Source organism: Dryobates pubescens, chromosome Z (assembly GCF_014839835.1).
Source record: "Dryobates pubescens isolate bDryPub1 chromosome Z, bDryPub1.pri, whole genome shotgun sequence".
Lineage (NCBI taxonomy): Eukaryota > Metazoa > Chordata > Aves > Piciformes > Picidae > Dryobates > Dryobates pubescens.
In genome coordinates, this window is record NC_071657.1 from 11,831,368 (window position 1) to 11,853,348 (window position 21,981).

At 44.6% G+C, this 21,981-nt stretch overlaps 1 protein-coding gene across 1 annotated transcript; it reads right to left on the minus strand.

Moving 5' to 3' along the window:
* Nucleotides 1–2,753: 2,753 nt before the first annotated feature.
* INIP (INTS3 and NABP interacting protein) lies at nt 2,754–20,248 on the minus strand. Its single transcript, XM_009902129.2, has 4 exons — nt 20,135–20,248; nt 10,680–10,782; nt 7,477–7,567; nt 2,754–3,712 (listed from the first exon to the last, which is right to left on the minus strand). The coding sequence occupies exons 1-4, from the start codon at nt 20,157–20,159 to the stop codon at nt 3,617–3,619; spliced, it is 315 nt and encodes a 104-aa protein (XP_009900431.1). The 5' UTR covers nt 20,160–20,248; the 3' UTR covers nt 2,754–3,616.
* Nucleotides 20,249–21,981: the final 1,733 nt, after the last annotated feature.

The window sequence follows — 21,981 nt, forward strand, 5'->3', positions numbered from 1 at the left end:
ACAACAAGGGGCAACAGGTACAAACTGGAACACGGGAGATTTCACTTGAACTTAAGGAGAAACTTCTTTACTTCCATGGTGCCAGTGAACTGGAACAGGCTGTCCAGAGAGGCTGTGGAATCTCCTCCTCTGGAGACTCAAAACCTGCCCGGACACATTCCTGTGCACTGACCTACGTGTATCTGCTCTAGCATGGGGGTTGGGCTAGGTGATCCCTGGAGGTCCCTTCCAACCCCTACCATTCTGTGATTCTAGGAGAGGTAGATGAGCCAGCTGCTGGTGTGGGATGTAGAGCAGTGGACCTCACACCAGCTCAGCATCAGGAGCCACTGCTGACAACTCCACAGGCTTTCTCTGCAGCTGCAGGCATTGCAACCCTTTTGCATTTTTCTCCATCTGCAAGACTGAAGATAGAAGTGACTTACATACATAGAATACATACATAGAATAAACCAGGTTGGAAGAGACCTTCAAGATCACCGCGTCCAACCCATCAACCAATCCAACACCACCCAAACAACTAACCCACGGCACCAAGCACCCCATCAAGTCTTCTCCTAAAAACCTCCAGTGATGGCGACTCCACCACCTCCCCAGGCAGCCCATTCCAATGGGCAATCACTCTTTCTGTATAGAACTTTTTCCTAACATCTAGCCTGAACCTCCCCTGGTGCAGCCTGAGACTTAGTTCACATCACATGACAGTTCAGGTAACCTCCTGAAGATGGAAGGAGGTCCACAAATCTACATGTATTTTTTACAGAGAGACATCTTTCCCCACTGAAAGAAACTCACTTTCTACCAACTGGCCATACACTGACACACAGTGCAATGCATGTGCATAGTGAAGGTGGCATGCAAAATGGTGATTTGCACTTTTAAATGAACCAGTACAACTCTTGGGACAAAAATTGGGCAGACTCTGAACAACTTCCAGACACAATCTACAAAACCTGCATGCCAGAAGTAGTATCCACTGAGAGTAAATGAGAACAGGTTGAGAAGTGTGCCACAGGTTGAGGCTTAATGAGAACAGGTTGAGAAGTGTGCCACCACCTTTCATGATTCAGTGCCTGAATGAACCTGTCAGAGTAACAGAGGAGAAAAGCTATTTCTTTACCAGTAGTTAAGTATTGTTTTTCCATAATACCCCACCACACTAAACAAGTTTTCTCCACCTAGTAAACCTGTATTCAAAGGAGGAGGGTAAAAATCCCCTTTTCAGGAAGGTATGTTACTTGATTCCTTGTATCAACAGCAAGAGCCAGGAAACAAGGGGCTGTCCTTGCAAAAAACCTGGGGCAAGTTCTGTGATTCTGACAACTGCAGAAACTCACTGGAACAAGCTTTTAGGCCCACAGCACATGAAATCCACTTCACCAAACAGTCTTTGAAGTCACTGTTCACCACAGAAAGCTCTGCATTGCGTAAAGAGGATTCCCTACAGCCCCCAGGAGTGTTTCAGAACGTGGTGATTACCATGTCACTAGCAGACACTGTATGATTTTCCCTATGTGTTAGCAAATCATGAATCAGGAACATACTCTGGGTGGGAAGGCTCTTCCAGCTGGGTGCAGACAATCCTTCCCTCTCTCTCCACCTCCTCCTTCAGTGGCATCAGTGCACATAGACCACCCAGCAGAAAGCTGCCTTGTCTTACCTTTCCCCTTAGGATTCACATCTGTTTTAGGTTACCACCCATTCTCTAGAACGCTGAAATTACCTTTGGTTTCAGCAGAAGTCCACAGCGCAGTGAACTAGCCTAGTCCTTCAGAAAACCTGCTTTTTGAGCTGATCTGACAAGAGGAATCATTAATGCCATGATTTTGGCCTACAGAAATCATTTAGCTCTTTCTCAGGCATTCTCTGGATTTTGATACATTTCAACAGACATAAAATGAAAAGACATCACATGCATTAAGACAGCTATTCTTAGCAACCCTTCCTCCTGGTGAATACACCAAACCCTGTTTTAACTGTTATACTGCTCAAGAGGATGTATTGAGATAGTCACTGCCTTCTCACATGTGCCACACCAAGAATCATAGCTTGCCTTCAGTCATAGAATCATAGAATCAATAAGGCTGGAAAAGACCACAAAGATCATCAAGTCCAACCTGTCACCACAGACTTCATGAGTACTAAACCATGGCACCAAGTGCCACATCCTATTCCCCTCTTGAACACCTCCAGGGATGGTGATTCCACCACCTCCCTGGGCAGCACATTCCAATGGCTAACAACTCTCTCTGCGAAGAACTTTCTCACCTCGAGTCTAAACCTCCCAGTGCAGCTTGAGACTGTGTCCTCTTGTTCTGGGACTGATTGCCTGGGAGAAGAGACCAATCCCTTCCTGGCTACAATCTCCCTTCAGGTAGTTGTAGACAGCAGTAAGGTCACCCCTGAGCCTCCTCTTCTCCAGGCTAAACAATCCCAGCTCCCTCAGCCTCTCCTCATAGGGCTTGTGCTCAAGGCCTCTCCCCAGCCTCGTTCCCCTTCTCTGGACACATTCAAGAGTCTCAATGTCCTCCTTAAATTGAGGGGCCCAGAACTGGACACACAACTCAAGGTGTGGCCTAACCAGTGCTGAGTAGAGGGGCACAACTAAATTTCTGCAAAGGAGAATGCTGCTTCAGAGGGACATGAATTTATGTGATACATTCTGAAATCAAGTTCTCAATTAAGTTCTGTTGCTCTTTTTGCTCTCTAAAACTTGCTTCCACAGGTAGAGGAATCAAGACACAAAGCTCTGGAGATGTAAGAACATCTATGTAAGGACTATTTTTCACTCTAAGTCACATTATCCTGGTAGCATGACAACAATCCTTAAAATCAACAGATTTTCTTTTAGCATGGTGCTGGAACGAGTTACCACAAATAAAGAGAGCAAGGGAAAAAAGGCAAACAAAAATGAAACACATTAAATACTGAAAAAGACTTAACTAGAAACCATGACCTTTTAAACTGAATTGTCCTTGCAGACAACATTTTCCATCTGAAATATCAACAGAACTTACAAAACTTCATCTGTCTCTTAATCTGCTTGAAACAATTGGTTTTTTTCCCCACTTCAATTCATTGTCATGTTTCACAAAAGCAGGCATGCTGTATGTGAGGACTTGAGAGAGAGGATGCTGCAACACCAGCAATGTGCCTGCATGCATTGGGGAGGGGGAAGTCTGACTGGAGGGTTTGATAAATTCATCCATGTTTTGATGAACAAAAGTCAACTTTTGTCTTTCATTACAGTCCAGTAAGCACCTGTACACAATAAAGGTAAACACAAATGCTGACAGAGTGTGCACCTCTTGATGAATCTCATGTGGACATTTATTGTTTTGAAGGAAGCACAGAAATGGGGAAGAGCAAACACTATGTACCTCACACACCAAGAATTCCTATGTCTGACTTTGACCTGAAGGGGAACAGAAATAGGGGATAAAAACTGATCTTCAGCAGCATTGCTTCTTCATCATTTAGAGTCCACACTCCCAAAATAGCAAGCATAAAAATATCTGGAAATAAAATAGGGTTTAGGGGAAGTAAAGAAATTAAAAGGCCAGGCAGTTCCTGCCATGGACCAAGAATCAGTCCTTGCAGCTCTGACAAACATCTCTCATTCTGCCTCAAGTCGAGGCAAGACAGGAAGAATAAGATTTCCAAATGCAGAGTCTTGAGTTATGAAGTATCCTGAGGAATGTGCATGTGCGTGCTGGAAAGAGAAAAAACATTTGTTGAAGCATAATTCCCTGCAGCACTGATAGTAACTTTACAGCCCTGCAATATAAATTATTAATTTCTCCCAGTCTGCTCCTGAACTGTGATAGTCGAATTCAAAACCAGCATTTTAGCTCAGAACAGGGCCCATCAAAGGAATTAATTAACTTGGCCATTCTCTGCTGCTCCTTATTCAGCAAATCCCATGGAGGTAGGGAGAGTGGTGAATGAACTCCTGACTATCCTCCTCTGCCCAGACCCGGTGCTTCCACTCCCATCTAGAACCAACCCAACAGGTCTTGATTTGTGACAGCAGCTGCATACAACAGCCCCAAGTGTGCATCAGTAGTGTCACAGAACCTGAAGCTGCATGACAGGTGAGACGGCCTGCATATTCCTCCCTTCCATCACCAGGGAAAGTCCTTGGTTGATACCAAATTTAGCCTGAGCCAGCAGTGTGCCCTTACAGGCTACCAGCGCAGCCTGCTTCGTCAGCTACAGCACAGCAGCAGGCCAAGGCAAGCCACCTGCCAGACTGCGTTTGTGATCTGTGTTTGGTTTGAGACACAAACTGGAGGGAGTCACAAGCAGACACAAAGAGGTGGCTGTGGGTTGGGCTGGAGCTCTCAGCATCCAAGGGGATAGCGAGAGGACTAAGCTAATGGGAAATACTATGCTGTTTTCAGCTATCCAGTGACAAGATATAGAGAAGACAGACCCAGACTCCAAACCAAGAAAAGCTGCGAGATGTCCCTCCCTGGAAAGCTTCAAAACTTGACCTGATGTCATGGGTTGTGTTGAATCTGCTGCTACTCACACCACACTCCCCTCATGCCAGCTTCAAAACGAAAGTGCTAGCTGGAGCAAAGTATCATGGGGCTCAAAGTTCAGTTTGTAATGGGAGAGGTTCTCTGTTCCGACTGCCGCTTTTGGGTTCCGGGTTTGGGGGTGTGAGTCTCTTCCACTGAGAAGGTGGTGGGACAGGGATGGTGGGAGCTGGTTAGCTCACTGGCTTCTGCATTTTGCTGTGCTTTTTCTGCAAATAGGCTAAGATAATTGTGCATTGTATGATCTCTTTTTTTTTTTCCCCTCACTAAAGATTTTTATCTCAACTCTTCAGCTCAGCCTAGATAGTTTTTTTGAGTGTTAGTTTTCCCTCACTTCTGTGTTGTAGGGGAAAGGGGGTTTAACCCATTTTCATTTTTGGCACCAAATGTGGGGCAGGAAAGCTGGTGTCTTAATTAATGCAACTGATTTTTTCTTTTTCCTTGTTTTTGGCAGAAGGCAAGTGGGCTAAGATAATGAGAAGCAAGACAACAACATGATTCAATTAAGGCTTGATGCTCCTTAAGAGAGTCCTATATACTTTTCTTCTTCTATGGTGTGACTGCTATGCTGATGCAATTGCTTTCCTGGAGTGACTGGGGCCAGTTTGCCAGGGTCCCGTATGCACTCTCTCTGGTGATGTGTGGGAACTCAGGGGAATGGCTTAAAGCTGTACTGTTGCTGCTGTGCTGGTTGCTGTCAAATCATGACACAGTTATTCCACTGGACACTTTTGCCACTTGGTTTAAATGTTATCTCACGTAACTGATGGGCCAGGCTTCATCCAGAGCAATACAGAACTCTCCCAATAATACCACTGAGAGATCTGCCCTGAGACTGGATAATTACAAGTGGCAGGATGTGTGGGAGAACATAAGCAGTGGTCCCCTCTGTAGTTGCTCAGAAGTGAAATTCCAAACCACCAATATCCTGACAAGCTGGTGAAATGTTTGGAAAAGTCTGTTGTCAGCCTAGAAATTCCCAAGAGACGGAAATCACTGCAGGCTGTCAGGGTCGGCTGAGCACTTCTCATCACTGTTCAGAGTGCTCTGGGGAAAGAGAAGGTCTCTGGGCCTACAGGCAGACCAGCAGTCATGGCAACTGCACCAGGGAACCAGCCTGTGCCAGTATCAGCTGTCCCTGTATGGGGGAAAAAAAGCACACAAAGAAAGCAGCTTGTCCTGCAAAGGATAAGGATGAACCAGGGCCACCATGGGAACAAGAGAAAGAGCCAGGGCTGCTTGCTCAGGTTTCATCTCCGATTTTGAAAGACGGTTAAGGACAAGCAGTGGATGAAATGAGCAGCAAGCACCAGCAAGCTGAGGGAAGTCTCTCTTCCTCTGTTCAGGCCTGTGTTTCAACTGTGAAGGAACTGTCCATCAACTCAAGAACATGTTCTGTTCCCCACCTGCACAGTTGTGTGTTTCAGCCATGTAGAGCAGGCACTTCCCTACCCGAGCTACACACCACAGTGTACCCAGTGGTTTTACTTGTGTGACCATGGGGAGGACATGAGGAAGTGGGATAGAAAACCCACTCCAGTTCTAGCTACAAGAGTACACGAATTACAGGGGAATTCTCCCCTGAAGGATGCTGCCTCAGTTTCCACTGCAAAGTTATCCCCCCAAAAAAGGCAGATAATTTGATACTGCTTCTGATGCTCTTGAAGGGAGTCCCAAAGCATCTTTGCAAGATGCAAGTGATTCCATTCAGAATGAGAGGGAGCCCTGCCTCCAACCAGATGGAGGAGAGGGACCACTGGGTTCATTGGACTGTACAGAACTGATGGCTTGGCAAGTTGAACCCACATGGGCATAAAGCTTTAGTAGATAGAGACCACCAGTGCAATTTGATGCTATTAAACTATGAGAGGTGGAACCTAACTGTCTAACAGCTTCTGCATTTCTGGTGTGACAGGGTGATCCCCACACCTGGATGTGTTGGAAGCTGAGCATTGGAATGCAAGCCACAGTTTGCTTTCACTTGAGGGGGTGGAAAGTGTCACTGGAATAGACTGCCTCAGGAACGGAAACACAGCCATACCATTCGGACTGGTCATGGACTGATCCAGACTACTGGAACAGAGTGGAGCTCCAGAGCACCTGCAGTGAGAAATCTTCTGTGTAGTACAAAGCAGTCTCACCTTGAGTGGGAATGGACAATGAATAGTGTGTGCTTTTGATGTTAACTGCAGCTGGGCATGACATAGATGGTACAGAATAAGGGGACAATTTTTTCTCAGTAAGGCTTTTTATCTCAACTCTATCTCAACATGCAGAGTTGGCTTTTGTGTCTTACTTTTCCCTCACTTCCATATTGTAAGTAAAGAGGCTGTTCTAGCCATTACACCTGCTGTTAGACATACTCTGAGCAAGGTACTAGACTAGAAAGCTCCAAAGGATCCTTCCAGCCTGTGATGTTCTGTGATCAACACAAGACACCATCCAGAACTCACTTTGGTTCCTATTCATTTCAGGTGGCTTTGCTGCTCAGTTTCCAGTTTCAACATGGAAGTCAGCCGCCCCTGAAATGAGCAGAACAGAGCAAATAGAAATTCTTCCAAATGTTTCACTGCTTTCACTCAAAAAGTGTAGAATGTTTGCTTGCCATCTACTCAGATTCAACTAAGAAAAGCCTGGGCTAGTCCTCTTTATACTTCACGAGACATTCAGAAGTACGAGAAAACAGCTCTTGACCGAGATGTACAACATGACAATACTGTAGGCTCCGTTGTTAACACCTTATCAAGAGAGAATGTGCTGACAGCGAAGCTTTCATCATAACAGAAGAAGAAACTTCATGTGTGACAAATACAGAAACACGTGAAACCTAACTTCAAAAGGGGCTTTTCATTTTCTCCAGGTGCAGGACTGCTTTCTGAAGGGCTGCCAAGTGTAAAACAGAGCCAAATACTACCTGATGGCACCAGCTTACCTGCAGTGCAGCCTTCTGCTGTGCTGCAATGTGCTGTTGCTCAGCATGATCACGGAAATCCTTGTTCAGCGGCGACCTTGCAAGTGCAATGCTGCAAAAAAAAAAACACCCCAAGAAGTTGTAATACATATCCCAGATAAAAAGGTGTCGTTGCCATTCTAGCCATAGCTTCCATGACTGCCACACCTAATGACTTATTTGGCTCACAGCCTGCGAAATGTTAACTATTGTTTGGAATTATGATCTGTTAATGGAAGAGAGAAAATGAAGCAACCATAGCTGCATCATTTGACCTCATGTAAGAAACCAGTGCCAAACTAAACCCAGAAGACACCCAGTCCTCAATCCTGTTGTGGATTTCACACGTGGGTGGAGTCTCACAACGTCAGTGGAACCACTGGGGTGCAGTGTTAGACAGTGTCAGCAAGTCCATTACTCAAGTCACTCACCGACCCCTTTAAATAACTACAATAAACAAAACTCTGCAGTCTTTGGTGTGAGACCAGTCCTTTGGCAGGTGGGCAGAATATCACTGCTTATGGTAAAGAAGCTTCCTTCTGATGCAACTGAAGTAACTCTCCTCTGATGACTGTGTTGAGGACCCATAATTGATATTATCCATTTCAGTGCAGCATACATTAGGTTTCAAATTAAGACTTCTAAATAGATTTTCTTGGCTTTAACATCTTAAGACTTGTCTACCTTCTAAACAAAAAAAACAGTAAAAAGCAGACTATTATTTTTCTCTGCCTGTGTAAGTAACCTGGTCAGCCACAGTACTGTGATACTGAGCTGTAATTCAAGGCAATTCACAGCTACCTCTGAAAACTGTCTCTGGAGCCTGGTGGTGAAAGCCCAGTTCTCTTCAGTCACTGAGCCAAAAGTATTAAAGCCCACAAGGAATCCAAACAAACTGATCAGCTGACCTTCACTGTCAACAGCTGATTTAGCAAATCAATTTTTCAAAAGCAGCAATGCTCATGAAAAGTCCTTAAGTCAAGTCCATGCCTAAATCTCTAACGAAAGCTAAGCAACAATGTTCTGAATTTATGACAAATATTAAAGTAAGCTTCCTGGCTGGAGAAAAGCACTACTCGGAGCTTATTTAAATCATAACATTTTCATTTGTTGTCAAGGTATTTGTTTTGTATTTAATTCTATACCTTTTAATTTTTCAATATTATTTCTGAAGATAACCTCAAGGCTTCATCATAAACTGACACTTTAAGAGGTGTTCTGTTCTTGGATAGACAGTTTCCATATGCCAAGGCCAGAAATCAGTTAACTTACTCACCCTTATGCTGGCCAAGCCACCACTGTGCTACAGCTACAGCAAGCTATTTTCTGCCAAGTGTGCAGAATTTCTGTGGTCTCAGCTGCCATCTTCTCAAAAACCACACATCAGCCCATCATGCAAAAGCACTGCTGCTGTGTAGGTTCCCTGACACCAAAATGAGTACTTCTAATTCTGCCCACTAGCATACTGTGTTATTTTTCCTTAAAAGAAAAAAAAGAAGACACTCCTGGAAACTCTGCCAGGACTGAGACGAAGTATGGATGCTGTTGCCAGGAGCTGTACATAACAGTGTATCTGTATTTTCTTCCCTAATCAGTAACTTCGCCTGATAGCCACTATACATAGTTACTGAGAGATCTAACTCAGGGGACTTCAAATACACTGCACATTTTTTGACAGTGTGAAGGAATTAAAGGTGACCAGTGCTGCACTTTGCCCACAACAACGCCATGGAGAGCTACAGGCTGGGGTCAGAGTGGCTGGAGAGCTGCCAAACAGAAAGGGACCTGGGGGGTGCTGATTGACAGCTGCCTAAACATGAGCCAGCAGTGTGCCCAGGTGGCCAAGAAGGCCAATGGCATCCTGGCCTGCATCAAGCATAGTGTGGCCAGCAGGAGTAGGGAAGTCATTGTGCCCCTGTACTCTGCACTGGTTAGGCCACACCTTGAGTCCTGTGGCCAGTTCTGGGTCCCTCAGTTTAAGAAGGACATTGAGCCACTTGAACGTGTCCAGAGAAGGGCAACAAGGCTGGGGAGAGGCCTTGAGCACAAGCCCTATGAGGTGAGGCTGAGGGAGCTGGGATTGTTTAGCCTAGAGAAGAGGAGGCTCAGGGGAGACCTCATTGCTCTCTACAACTACCTGAAAGGTGGTTGTAGCCAGGAAGGGGTTGGACTCTTCTCCCAGGCAATCAGCACCAGAACAAGGGGACACAGTCTCAAGCTTTGCCAGGGGAAGTTTAAGCTTGAGGCGAGGAGAAAGTTCTTCACTGAGAGAGTCGTTTGCCATTGGAATGTGCTGCCCAGGGAGGTGATGGAGTCACCGTCCCTGGATGTGTTCCAGATGGGACTGGATATGGCACTTGGTGCCATGGTCTAGTCATGAGGTCTGTGGTGACAGGTTGGATTTGATGATCTTTGAGGTCTCTTCCAACCTTGGTGATACTGTGATACAATCTCCTTGACAAAACAGAGGCAGAACTTGACTGTATTCAGAGTATTCTCTTGTCCAGATACCGCATGTAGCGCACTGTGTCTAGAACACGGCACCGCACTCACTCCAAAAGTTCAAACTGTCTCAATTTCTCCATGTAAACCAGTGTGTGATTTTTCTACTTAGTGATTTATGACTAAAAAACCCTGACCTTTTTTTGTTTGAAAGGGGAGAAGGTTCAGTAACAGTTCTGAAACTCAGATTAGATTATTATACCTTACGGTGTAGAACCATCCTTACAACATCACATCTGTTACAAGATCTGTAGGAACAAACTGGCTTTGCCTTGCACACAGGGAGTTTCAAGGGTAACTCATTGCCTGCTGTAACTGTTCTACTCTAAACACACCCTAAATCTAATAGTCTGCTACTTCCCTTCCTTAAGGCATTTTAGCTTAATAATTAAATGCTTTCTTAGTGCCTGCTCCCCAATTCTTCTATAAGGTAGACTTTAATACGCTTGAGTAAGTGTATCTGTTTCTCCTCCTCTCAGACAGAAATTATGCAAGCCAAATTCAGGGTCTGCAAACAGTTTTCAATACTAACATGCTTCTAAAGTACAAGGTCTCACTGACTGGTTTACTGAGGATGGTCAAAAAAAAACAATTCTGGTTTTATGTAAATTTACAGCTCACTTGGCCTTTTTTATCTTTGATGTAATCAGTGATGTCCAAACAGGTCTAAGAATATAAAATACCTGGCTCCAGGGTGATTTGTGGAAGACTGGTTTTGCATAAGTAACTTTCTCTTCTCCTTGTCTAGTTCTGCCAGGATTGCAACCCTATTTTTATTCTGGAAACCTGGTGAGAACAACAGAAAAACGTTAAGAGAGATTAATTTCTGTGGCCCAACCCTAACCTCGTGGAATTAAATTTCTGTACAATAAGACATTATGATGAATACACTCATCTTCAAAGCTCTGCACCCCTCTGAAAGGCTGTGAATAAGCAGGTTTCATTTTTCTTTTTCTCATTTTACAATATGAAATAGCTTCCTTCAGCTATCATACATATTAATACATTTTATAATACAGTTTTCTACCTCACAGTAAATCCTACCCCTTCCCAAGGCAGCTCTGGAACTATAAACAAGGTACATGATCAAATGCCTTTCTTTCAAAAACAGGTAAACTTACCCAGTTTCTGGATTTAAAAGGCAGTCACTGAATGTACAACTCAAATGTATCAGTGGAGTAACTTACTCACAGGGAGTAATGTCTCATGCCAGTTAACTCAAAACTATGATACAAATTTTACACAGGTAACAGGTAAGAATGAGAGGCAACCATTAAGCTTGCACATGTGCTTCTACAAAAAAGCTACAACCTTTTATTCAAGGTATGCAGAGAGGCTTTAATATACTGATAGCCTTACATACGCACACTGCCCTTACTCCAAGTATGACCGCAGTGCTAGAAGGGAGAAGCACAACCAAACTTCTCTGGACATGAGAGCACAGCCTTTATTTGCTTTGTACATCACCTTCCCAAAGGGACCTTGTATACCGGAGGATGGATTCAGAAGCAACAGTGACAGAGGGAATTCACAAAAGCACCTGAAATAGCTGCTGTTTGTGCATTTTACAAGTTGCTTTCTAAAGGAAAAAGCATCGAAGGTGCTGTGCTTACACAAGACTCTTGCATGGTAAGTGAGCCACTGGTGTGGGCTTTGCCAAAAGCAATCTCAGGAACAATCAGGGAAAATGTGGGCCCACTGCTGAATGAGGAGGGAGCCCTTGCGACAGAGGATGCAGCAAAGGTGGAGTTACTGAACGCTGCCTTTGCTGCAGTCTTTACTGCTAAAACCAGCCCTCAGGAATCCCAAACTCTGGAATTAAGCCTGGAAGGAGAAGGACTCTCCACTCGTTGGGGAGGAGTGGCTTAGAGATCATTTGAGTAAGGTGAACACGCACAAATCCATGGGCCCTGATGGGATGCACCCACAAGTACAGACAGAGTTGGCTGATGTCGTTGCTGTACCATTCTCCATCATCTTTGAAAGAGAATGGGAGAGGAGCCTGAAGACTGAAGGAAAGCCAGTGTCATTCCAGTGCTCAAAAAGTGTGAGATGGACCCAAGAAACTAGAGGCCAGTCAGCCACACCTCCTTCTCTGGAAAGGTTATGGAACAGCTCAATCTGGAGGCTGTCTCTAAGCACATGGAAGAAAGTAATGAGGAGTAGTCAGCATGGATTTACCAAGAGGAACTAGTCTGATAGCCTTCTACAATGGTGGGACCAAATGGGTAGAAACAGGGAGAGCAGTGGATATTGTTTTCCTTGACTTTAGTAAGGATTTTGACACTGCCTCCCATAACATCCTTGTGGGAAAGCCAGAAGTGAGGCATAGAAGAGTGGACTTAGTGGACTATGTGAGGCTTAGAAGATGGATTGAGAATTGGCTAAAAAACAAAGCCCAGAGGGTCACGACCAACAGTGCAGAGCCCAGTTGGAGACCTGTAGCTGGTATGTTCCAACATGGGTGGGTTCAACAACATGGGTGATGGGACAGAGTGTACCCTCAGCAAGTTTGCTGATAATACAAAACTAAAAGGAGTGGCTGACACACCATCAGGCTGTGCTGCTATTTAGTAAGACCTGGACAGCTGGACAAACACCGACCTAATGAAGTTCAACAAGGGCAAGTGCAGAGTCCTGCACCTGGTCAGGAATAAAACCATGCACCAGTACAGGTTAGGGGTTGACCTGCTGAAGAGTAGCTTCACAGAGAAGGACCTTGGAGTCCTGGCTGATAAAGTTATCCATGGGACAGACATGTGCCCTGCTGGCCAAGGTGGTCAATAGTATGCTGAGGTGCATTAAGAAGAGTGTGTCCAGCAGGTTGAGGGAGGTTCTCCTTTCAGGAAGGTACTCAGCCCTGGTTAGACCATATCTAGAATACAGTGTGCAGTTGTGGACTCCCAAGTTCAAAAGTGACAGGGAACTACTGGAGAGTTCAAAGAAGGGCTACAGGGAAAGACTAAGAGACCTGGGGCTGTTTAAGTCTTGAGAAGAGTAGACTGAGAGGTGACCTTATCAATGTCTACAAATATCTGAAGGGTGGCTGACAGGAGAATGAAACCAGTCTCTTTTGAGTGATACCCAGTGACAGGATTGAGGGGCAATAGATGTAAACTCAGTCACAGGAAATTCCACCTCAACATGAGCTAAAACATTTTTACTGTGAGAGTCTGGAGCACTGGAAAAAGCTACACAGAGAGGCTGTGGAGTTTTCTCTAGAGATCTTCAAAACCCACCTTGATGAATTCCTGTGTGACTGCCCTAAGTGGTCCTGCTTTGCAGGGCAGTTGGACTTGATGATTTCTCAAGGTCCCTTCCAACCCCTCGCATTCTATGACTCCATGAAATGGCCCTGGGGAGCACTGCAAGTAAGGCCAACAATAGGGTGTGGTGCAGTAGTTTGCAGGGAGGACCCTGAATCTTGATTGTAGGACCACAGCCTAAATTGCTCTAAGTATCTGCCAAAAGTGTGGTAACCTGCTTCCGAGCTAAAATCTGCATTCCTGTGGAACAAGCCTCTGAGAAGTCCAACATATTCCCCCTAGACAGAACTCAAAAGAACTAAACTTCAGCACAGACTTCAGGTTTCAATGGGGGCCCAGCCCCTTCTCCCAGAGAAAATGTTAGTAGCTGCATAAGGTGTGCATAAGTTGATGATCTCTTGCATCAGGTGGTCATGCTGCAGGAAACAGTTAAAGGGCTGCACAGCATGAGAAGGGCTGAGACAGGCATGGGTATGTGGTTTCAGAACCATGCTCCTCTGCAGTTAATGAGGCACCTAGGACTCTGCTGACCCTCAAAACCAGAACTCTGCTTCATTCCCTGCTTCAGCCCCCACCCTCCAGCATTACACCAAAAACAGGTAAGAGGCTTTAACAACTATAGACACACACAAGCAAGGTACAGCCTGACAGGGAGTTATGAGATGTCTGCTGCATTCCGAGAGCAAAAGTCTGAGGTGCTGCCCAGAGGGTGCCAGAACTTGTCAACAGCACAGACACTGCTACTCTTCAATGGGGCATGAACACCACCACAAGCTGGAACCTAGGCAGAATAAAGGAAGCTCTGGGGGTGAAAGTGAAAAACTTTAGTGCTCAAGTTACTTTTTCCTGAATTAGAGGAAAAAGGGAGCTGTCAGAAATAGAGGCATAATGGAAATCATTTTCTGGCTTCATAGCTGGTGCTATCACAAGTGTTTTGGCTTTCATGACAAAGAGAGATTCCTCAAGCCCTGTACCATTCTAGGGAGGAATGGGAATTACCTGTTTTTAAGAAGGAAGAGACTCTTTGGCAGCAGGATGGCAAACTTGGTGAGGCGGGCTTTTAACTGAGAAGCTGGACAAGAGCAGACAGTGTGAGCTTGCAGCCCAGAAGGCAAATCACATCCTGGCCTGCGTCAAAAGAAGTGTGGCAAGCAGATCAAGTGAGGCAATTCTGCCATTTTACTCTGCTCTGGTAAGACCTCACCTGGAATACTGTGTCCACAGTAGGCCACAATCTGTCACCAAGGCCAGCCATGGTAACTTTTAAAAGGAGTGCTAGTACTTCAAGGTAGAACGATTTCAAATTCACTTTCAGTAGCTGCACTCAAAGGTCATTCCATTTGAAAGATCTTCTGCTGCCCTCAATTATGTAACCTAATATTCCTTTCATCAGCATGGCTCAAGAAGGAGGCAATTATCAGGCAGAAACTTTCAACTCTAATAATATGCATTCCTATTGCCTTGTTACCAAATCCTCACCACCTTCTGTTTCTATGACAAACATACACACGCCTGAGCCCCAGATTTTGAACAGAGTCATCTGATGACATTTTACTGTGGTTTTAGGCAAGATCACCCATAATCAGATCTACATTTGTTAACAGATTTTAAAATTAATTAATTGCTATTTTCCTGTCTGTTAATCTCTCCTTCTGACACAGTATTAGTTTCACTTAAACACCTTTTTGCTAAGTGTATTGATAAAGGCTGCCATACCTCTCTGGTCCTCAGGTAGTGCATGCTACCCGTTTTTGAACACTCCACACTTGCAGTGAGCTTGGAACATTAAAACACAGCTCACTCTTGAACTCTGAGAGGTCTTGCCAACAAGCAAGATTCAACATTCCCGAGCTGCAACCAGCCCAGACTTTACTTCCTTATAAATTCTGAAGAAGGTGCTGTAAAAGGATGACTGAAATACCTCTAAGAAGACCTAAGCTAAAGGGATGATGTCTGTAAGTTCATTCCACAGTTTTCAGCCAAAAAGCTTAATACTTGACATATTACTCAGCAGCCTTCTGCTGGTGCTTGCTTATCCTGAACCACATATATTTAGTGCATGTTTGGAATTCAGACAACATGGTGATTTAGGGAAGAAAAAGGAGACCACTTTTCTAATGTAAATTGCTGTCAGCTGAAAAATAAAGGCTAAGTATGCTTACATTTAGCATAAAGCAGATGGTATGATTCAGAAAGGCTTGAGGCATGCAAGAATAAAAATTTAAATGCTGTTTTTAAACTGTGATCAAAAACTGTGCAAGCTTCTCACTGCCTTCTATTTTTGTCTGAGTTATGCTACAGTATCTTATGGCATACATTACAGAGTGCTTCAGAACATATAAATATATATAAAATACCTGAGCTTTTTTCCTTGCTTTTCTTATTGCTCTAATAAGAGAGGGCTTGATCTTTAAAAAAAAAAAAGAAGTATTGTGCTGTAGAACTCAGAGTGCCTAGCAGCAACCTGATATATTGGAAAAGTCATTTAAGAGAGTTTGTTAATAAGTAGCAAAATACCTACTTGAGAAAATAGAGGAATACATACAACATGTGCCTGTTTGAGCTGTTCAGGTGAGCAACATGAAGTTTACTTTTTTAAATACACACTAAAAGCTGGTTCATGTAGAAGTTCACAATGGAGTGGGTGGGACAGGAAAAATCCATTTTGGACAGGAAACCTGGTATTATAACAAAATAATTCAACATATCCTCCAACATATCCTCCCACTTATATTCCTCCCTGCCCACGAATCCAAACTGCATCCATAAAGGACAACTTTAAACAGCTACAGAAGCTTCCTCCTTCCATCACAAAGTATTTTTTAATCTGTGTATTTGATGTGTCTGTTCTGCTTTCTAGTACTAAAAATAGAGATCTCAGAAAAAAAAAGAAAAAAAGCACCATTCTTAGTAGAGGCCAAATTCCCATCTGTGAAAGGAAGTACAGCTTTTCAAACACAGCAACTTCTCTGTAAAGCTTTAAGTTTAGACTTCCCTTAACTGGTCTTCGTTGCACTACTATTTTGAGCTTGAACAGTTCATTAATATTGCAGTTCATTAATGCTCTTCTGTTCACAGATGCAAGAGTCCTGACACAAAATGACCTGTTCAAGGCAACTAAGCAGGTTAACAGCAGTCTCAGATGACTAACTAAGCACCTGGATACACAGATTACTCTCCAAGATGGTAGATTCAGGACCTGTAAAATTTAAACATGTTCTTTTTGACATACCTGTTCCTGACCTTAGCATTTTATGATGTGCTCTGTGCAGGAGCTAAAATTTTTGCATGTGAAAGGCAGAGAATCAGGGAAAGATGAAGTCCGAAAGCTGAGTGATACTGATAGTTGTAAGAGCTCACAGCAAGCTTTACTTCTTAATCTAGTTGTAAGAGCTCACAGCAAGCTTTACTTCTTTATTAATAACACCCAAACCTATCACCCTACCTCACAGATACCTCTGCTAGTTATTTCTACCAGCTAACTCCTCACAGCGAGGAACAGTATTACCTTTATCCACTTTGAAGTTCTTGCTTTTCACCTCCTATTTTTCCCCTGATCTGTTGGCTGCTCCGAATTCACAGTATGGGGGTCTTTTTTCTAGTATGTATTATTTACCATTTGTCCATAAACGTGTAACTGCACAAAAGAGCCCTCTGCTACACACACTTCTACTTGGAAAAATGGTTTCAAAGCTGTACATCCACTGTAAGCACAGCATATTAAAAAACATTGTCACTGAACACTGTCCTGCCTGCTCAATTCAGAAAGCATTTCACAGCAGTTTCTTCACTGAAGTGCATTCCTTCATAAATGGTAGTCTTCACGAAGAGAGGCAGCAACCTCTTAAAAAGCAGGTTCTAAAGACCTTATTAAACATTTAACGGTTGGGAAACAGGATGGAGTAACTGTGTTTTTATTTCCTCTTCTACTTATGACTACGGCATCACAAATCATCACCTAATAGTCTGCTGCACATCAATACCTTTCAGTAACATTTGGATACACTTTCATGTATGCGGTGTGACAATGAAACAACAGGCATGCTAGCAATCCAGTAACTTAACTTGAATTAGTAGCTAAGATGTATTAGTATTTTGTTTATCCCTCCAGAAAACAACTACATTCAGAGCTGAATTAAGCCACTGACAGCTTTGCAGTTGCAAAGTTCTCCAGGGAAGAGCTAGCTGCATAATGGCCCTCAAGTACTATGCTGGCACACAAGATGCAGAGCTGCAGTTTGGAGATGACAACACAATTCAATGCAAAACAGCACAATCTTCCTCTGTAGCAGACCCAGAGAACAGAATGTTAAATCCAGCTGCTCAATCTGTGTTACAGGAACCTGTTCACACACCTTTAGGCCAAAAGTATAAACAATTGCCAGGACAGAGAGACCTTGTGAAATTGTAACAGCCTGAAGGTTAAAATTGTTTATGTATTTCAAGAGCATGGCTCAGATTCATCTTTTCAAAGCAGCTCAGCCCTGTCTGAAGCAGGATCTGTACTTCCCCCACCTTTCGGGTCCTAAAGGAGAGCTCCTTCCTGAGCACTGATATTTCTCTCACCTCAGAAGTCTTCTTACAGGAGTACTCACACATGGAGCCTTTAGTTACAAGCAAGGTATACTCTGGCCTTGCTGCACACAAGCAAAAGCAATACAAAAGCAGCCTTCTTAAGGCATGTTGCTTAAGTAGTGTAAGGTACTGTTGCAGAAGCAGCATATTACCAACCATCTGAAAGTGATTTCTGTAATTTAGACCCTGATTTTCCTCCCCTCTCCCTACTAAATTGTACTACTCTGATACATGAGCTCATCTTGCAGACAATATGCAGCATGCTAAAAGCTTTTCCATCTCTTTTAAATGCTGTAATCATTCTCATGCAATCAGTTCCATGTGGTATTAACAGCCTGAAGTAAGGCTCTCAATCAATTCCATTTGGTCTTTGCTGCACTCAAATACAGCTACTCATCTTTGAAATTCTAATGAAAAGACAGTTTCCCTAAGAGGCCAATGCACCAAAAGTACAGTTGACAAAATCTTAACCTTTGTAGTCCTAGTCTGCAATCAACAGAAAACTCAATTAACTCCTAGGGGAGTACCAGGTACTGATTAGAAGAGAAAGAAACCACTCGGTACAAACAATTTCAAACACAATCAATCTGTGGAGAAAGCTGATGTTCAATTCATCCTTACACTTCTGGCTGGCTAAGTGCTGCTATTCATAACCCTTCCAGTCAGTATTTCAGTAAATCCTTGTTCTTTTTGTCCAAGAAGAGGGAAATAAGAGCATTAATTGTTTGACAGTACCAAGTATGTGCTCCATGCAGCACACTGAAAATGCACTACCTGTCTGGATCATTTTCACTACTAGACTGCATCTGGCCAAGAGAAAGACCCAGAGGCCTTGAACCTCTGGTCATATTTACTTATTTCTTTCCAGATTTCTAAGTGTATTATTTACAGATTCAGTTTGAGTGACTAAACTTGACAGTGCTCCTTGCCTTCATACAAATAATTTTCAGATTATAATTAAACATTAGTTTCCTTTAGTGAAAGAACTGACCATTTGTCTTCCTTTAGTGAGTCTCTAAAGTATATCTCAAAGCATAAAAGCAGATTCCAAGTCTCTATTAAATTATAAACCTATGGAATTTGGCAGAAAGTAAAGCCATCCTAGCACTTGCACAAAAGAGCCCTCTGCTTCCTTGTCAGAAAAACTCAAGTATTTAAGAGAAAGCAGTTTTTAAGTCTCAATGACAAGTCTCTTCCTTGCAATGCTGCTGACTTCATATTAACAGAATAAAACAAGATTTGCCATTACATACCAAAAGCTTCTCCGAGTTAAAGCTTGAGAACAGATGACTGTCTGCAATCTGCAGTACTCATCCCTCAACACTTTACAAAAGCTCAGTGAGGGTTCCAGAACCACTTTTCATTAAGCAGCTAGTAAAGCCTGTCTTTTGGACCAGCACATTTTTTTTTGCAGTATTTGTTTTGAAAGCAGACAGTTGCTGAGAGGGTGTAGGGAGGGAACCACACAGGTGATCTGGTACCCTTTCAAAGTACCAGCACTTCAGAATTAATTACACGAAGCTTTGTGGGACTGCTTTCCCAGATAAGCCTCTGGTTGCCGGGGTAACTGAATTCAGTTTTCGTAACTAGTAAATGAGCAGCTATACGTGAAAAGCTTCCTCCTCAGCCCTTTCGTGGAGACAAGCCTCAGAGTTCCACTGAAATTTCCAGAAAAGACCTGTAGAGGGCGATTTAAGACCCTTCTTCAACTTAGCGTGTGAAACCCCCACCCCAGGCCCTCCGCCGCCGCTAACGCATGTTCCTCGGCTAGAGAGACAGACCATGTGCGTGTCCAGAGTTGTTTTACAGATGCAACTTGGATGCGGCATCATGCAAACAAACATTTCAACCAAGTCAGCATTATGATTTTATTTGCTTCTCCTCCTAGGCATGGTCACTTGTTTTCTATCTTTTATCGCTATTACTGCTTCCATCATGACATGGATTATAAGGGACTTCCGGCTGTTCCTTGATGCAGAGAAAAAGAGCTGTAAGTCACGTTCAACACTAAACCTTCTATGTGTCCAAAATATGCTTCAGGAAACAACCATGAGCATCAGAGGTATTTAATAACCAGATCAGGAAGGACCTCACTGTAATTCAAAGCTCCCCAGCCATCAGCAGTCTTTTTCAACCATTTAATCTGTGTGAATCCCCACGTGGTTTGCTCACATTCTGCTATTCCCACCCCACCAACCTGTCTCTCTCCCCGTTTTTGCTCTATCTATAAATAAGCTTACAGTTTTGGTGACATTTTGCACCGCCTTTCCCCTTGAATACTTAAGATTAAAACCTACCTTGTCCTGAAGGATTTGCTGCCATCCTTCAATTTTCACTCTTTGTAATATTCAGCTGTGCCTCAGATCTTTTAACCCCACCAACACCTACAAAACAGGCACAGTGTAAGATAAGCATATTCCTTTAAAAGAACAGCTTGGATTTGTTATAGATGCCACAAATACGTTACAAAGCATAAGCCAAATGCAACATGCATATTGCTTAGAACAATAAAAAAAAAATATTATGTATTTTAACTAAAATTTTTAGCCTGAAGTACTGAGAGTTGTGATAAATTTATTTTCATATTGTAGGAACTTAGGAATAATCTTGATAGTCATTCCAGATCCATACACTTTTTTTCCTAACAATTTCTTCCGGACAAAGTATGTCAGGCTACAATTAAGAAGTTAAAGCATTACACTCCTTCAATGCAAAAGCCATGAAAGACTTGACTTCAAGCCCTAACTGAAGAAAACGGATTATCTGAGGAAGGACAACTTAAATCCCAGCTACGAGGCCTGCAACTGTGGCAAAGTGAAAAGGGATGCTGGGTCCCCCACCACACATCACCTTGGGCCACCATTAACTTCTGTTTCCATTAACGAGCCAGGCCGTGAAATGCAGCAGCGGTGAACTCCAGCTCAGCCGGGTGGAGGGCAGAGATGGGAACACCAATTCCTGCGTGGAAGGCCAACCAGAAAGCTCAGTCACATTTCAACAGGACACCAAGAACAGTTAACACCCCGTGACTGCGGGGCCCTTAGCAGCGACCCTCCCGTAACGAACACGTACTAGGACCAGCTACGAGCAGTGACGCTGGTCAGATGGCACTTCTCCACGAGACCTGGGATGCGGGCCAGCGAAAAGCACCCGAGGCGGGCAAGCGTGGTGCGGCTCCCCGCGGTTCGCGGGGTCGATCCACCGGCAGACCATCCAGACGGGCGGGTCTTAGCGCCTGGCCGTGGGCGGAGAGGGCGGGTGCTGTTCCCTGGGCTGGGAGGAGAGTCGAGCGCGGCCGCACGAGCGGCTTCTCCGGTGCCTGCCTGCCCCCGCCTGCAGGCATGGACTCTCCCACCGACTCCCCTACCCTGTGCGTGTGGATTCTCCCGCTGACCACCTCCTCCTCCCCCCGCCTGCGAGGGACATTCCCGCTCGGCCGTCTCATCCCAGCAGGGATGCACCCGGCTAGGCCCCTGCCCTCCCAGCACTCACCTTCCCAAGCAACTCAGCTCCGACGAGGTATCGCTCGGTCCCCCACCCCGAGCCGCAGCCCGACAACCATACGGTTCCCCCGTACTCCCTTGCACCCCGACTTGCCTTGCCCAGCCCATCCGAGCCGCAGCCAATGAGCTGGCGACACAGCCCATGACGCACACGCAGCAGGATCCCACCGTTTCCAGTCCCGTCGTCCAAACATCTTCTTGAACAGCAGAGCAGCGCGTCACGTTGTATCACTTGACAGGCGGGTGGGAGTGTCCAATCCTCTTCAAGAGAGTGGGTCGGGCCCGCCCCCGCTTCGCTCTGGGTCCGTCCCTGCCCTGTGAGCAACGGGGCGGGCGCCGCATGGTGGCCCTGCCGGGCCCCGCGGGGAGTCCGGAGTGCTCACGGGGTCTCCTCTCCCTGCGAGCGAGGCGGAGCCTGGGCGAAGGGGTGGGGGCTAGAGGAGACGGGCATGTGCACGGGGAGATTTAGTAGGCCCCAGTAAGTAACTGCTGCAGGCGTCTGTGGGTGCTGCAAGGGACATCAGCCCGCGTACGAAAGGGGTTCAGGAGCAAATGTAAGGATCACACTAAATGGGATTCAGGCATCAGTATAATTATATGGGGAGTGGGGGGGAAGGAAAGTGGAAGGGAAGGGTTGTTGA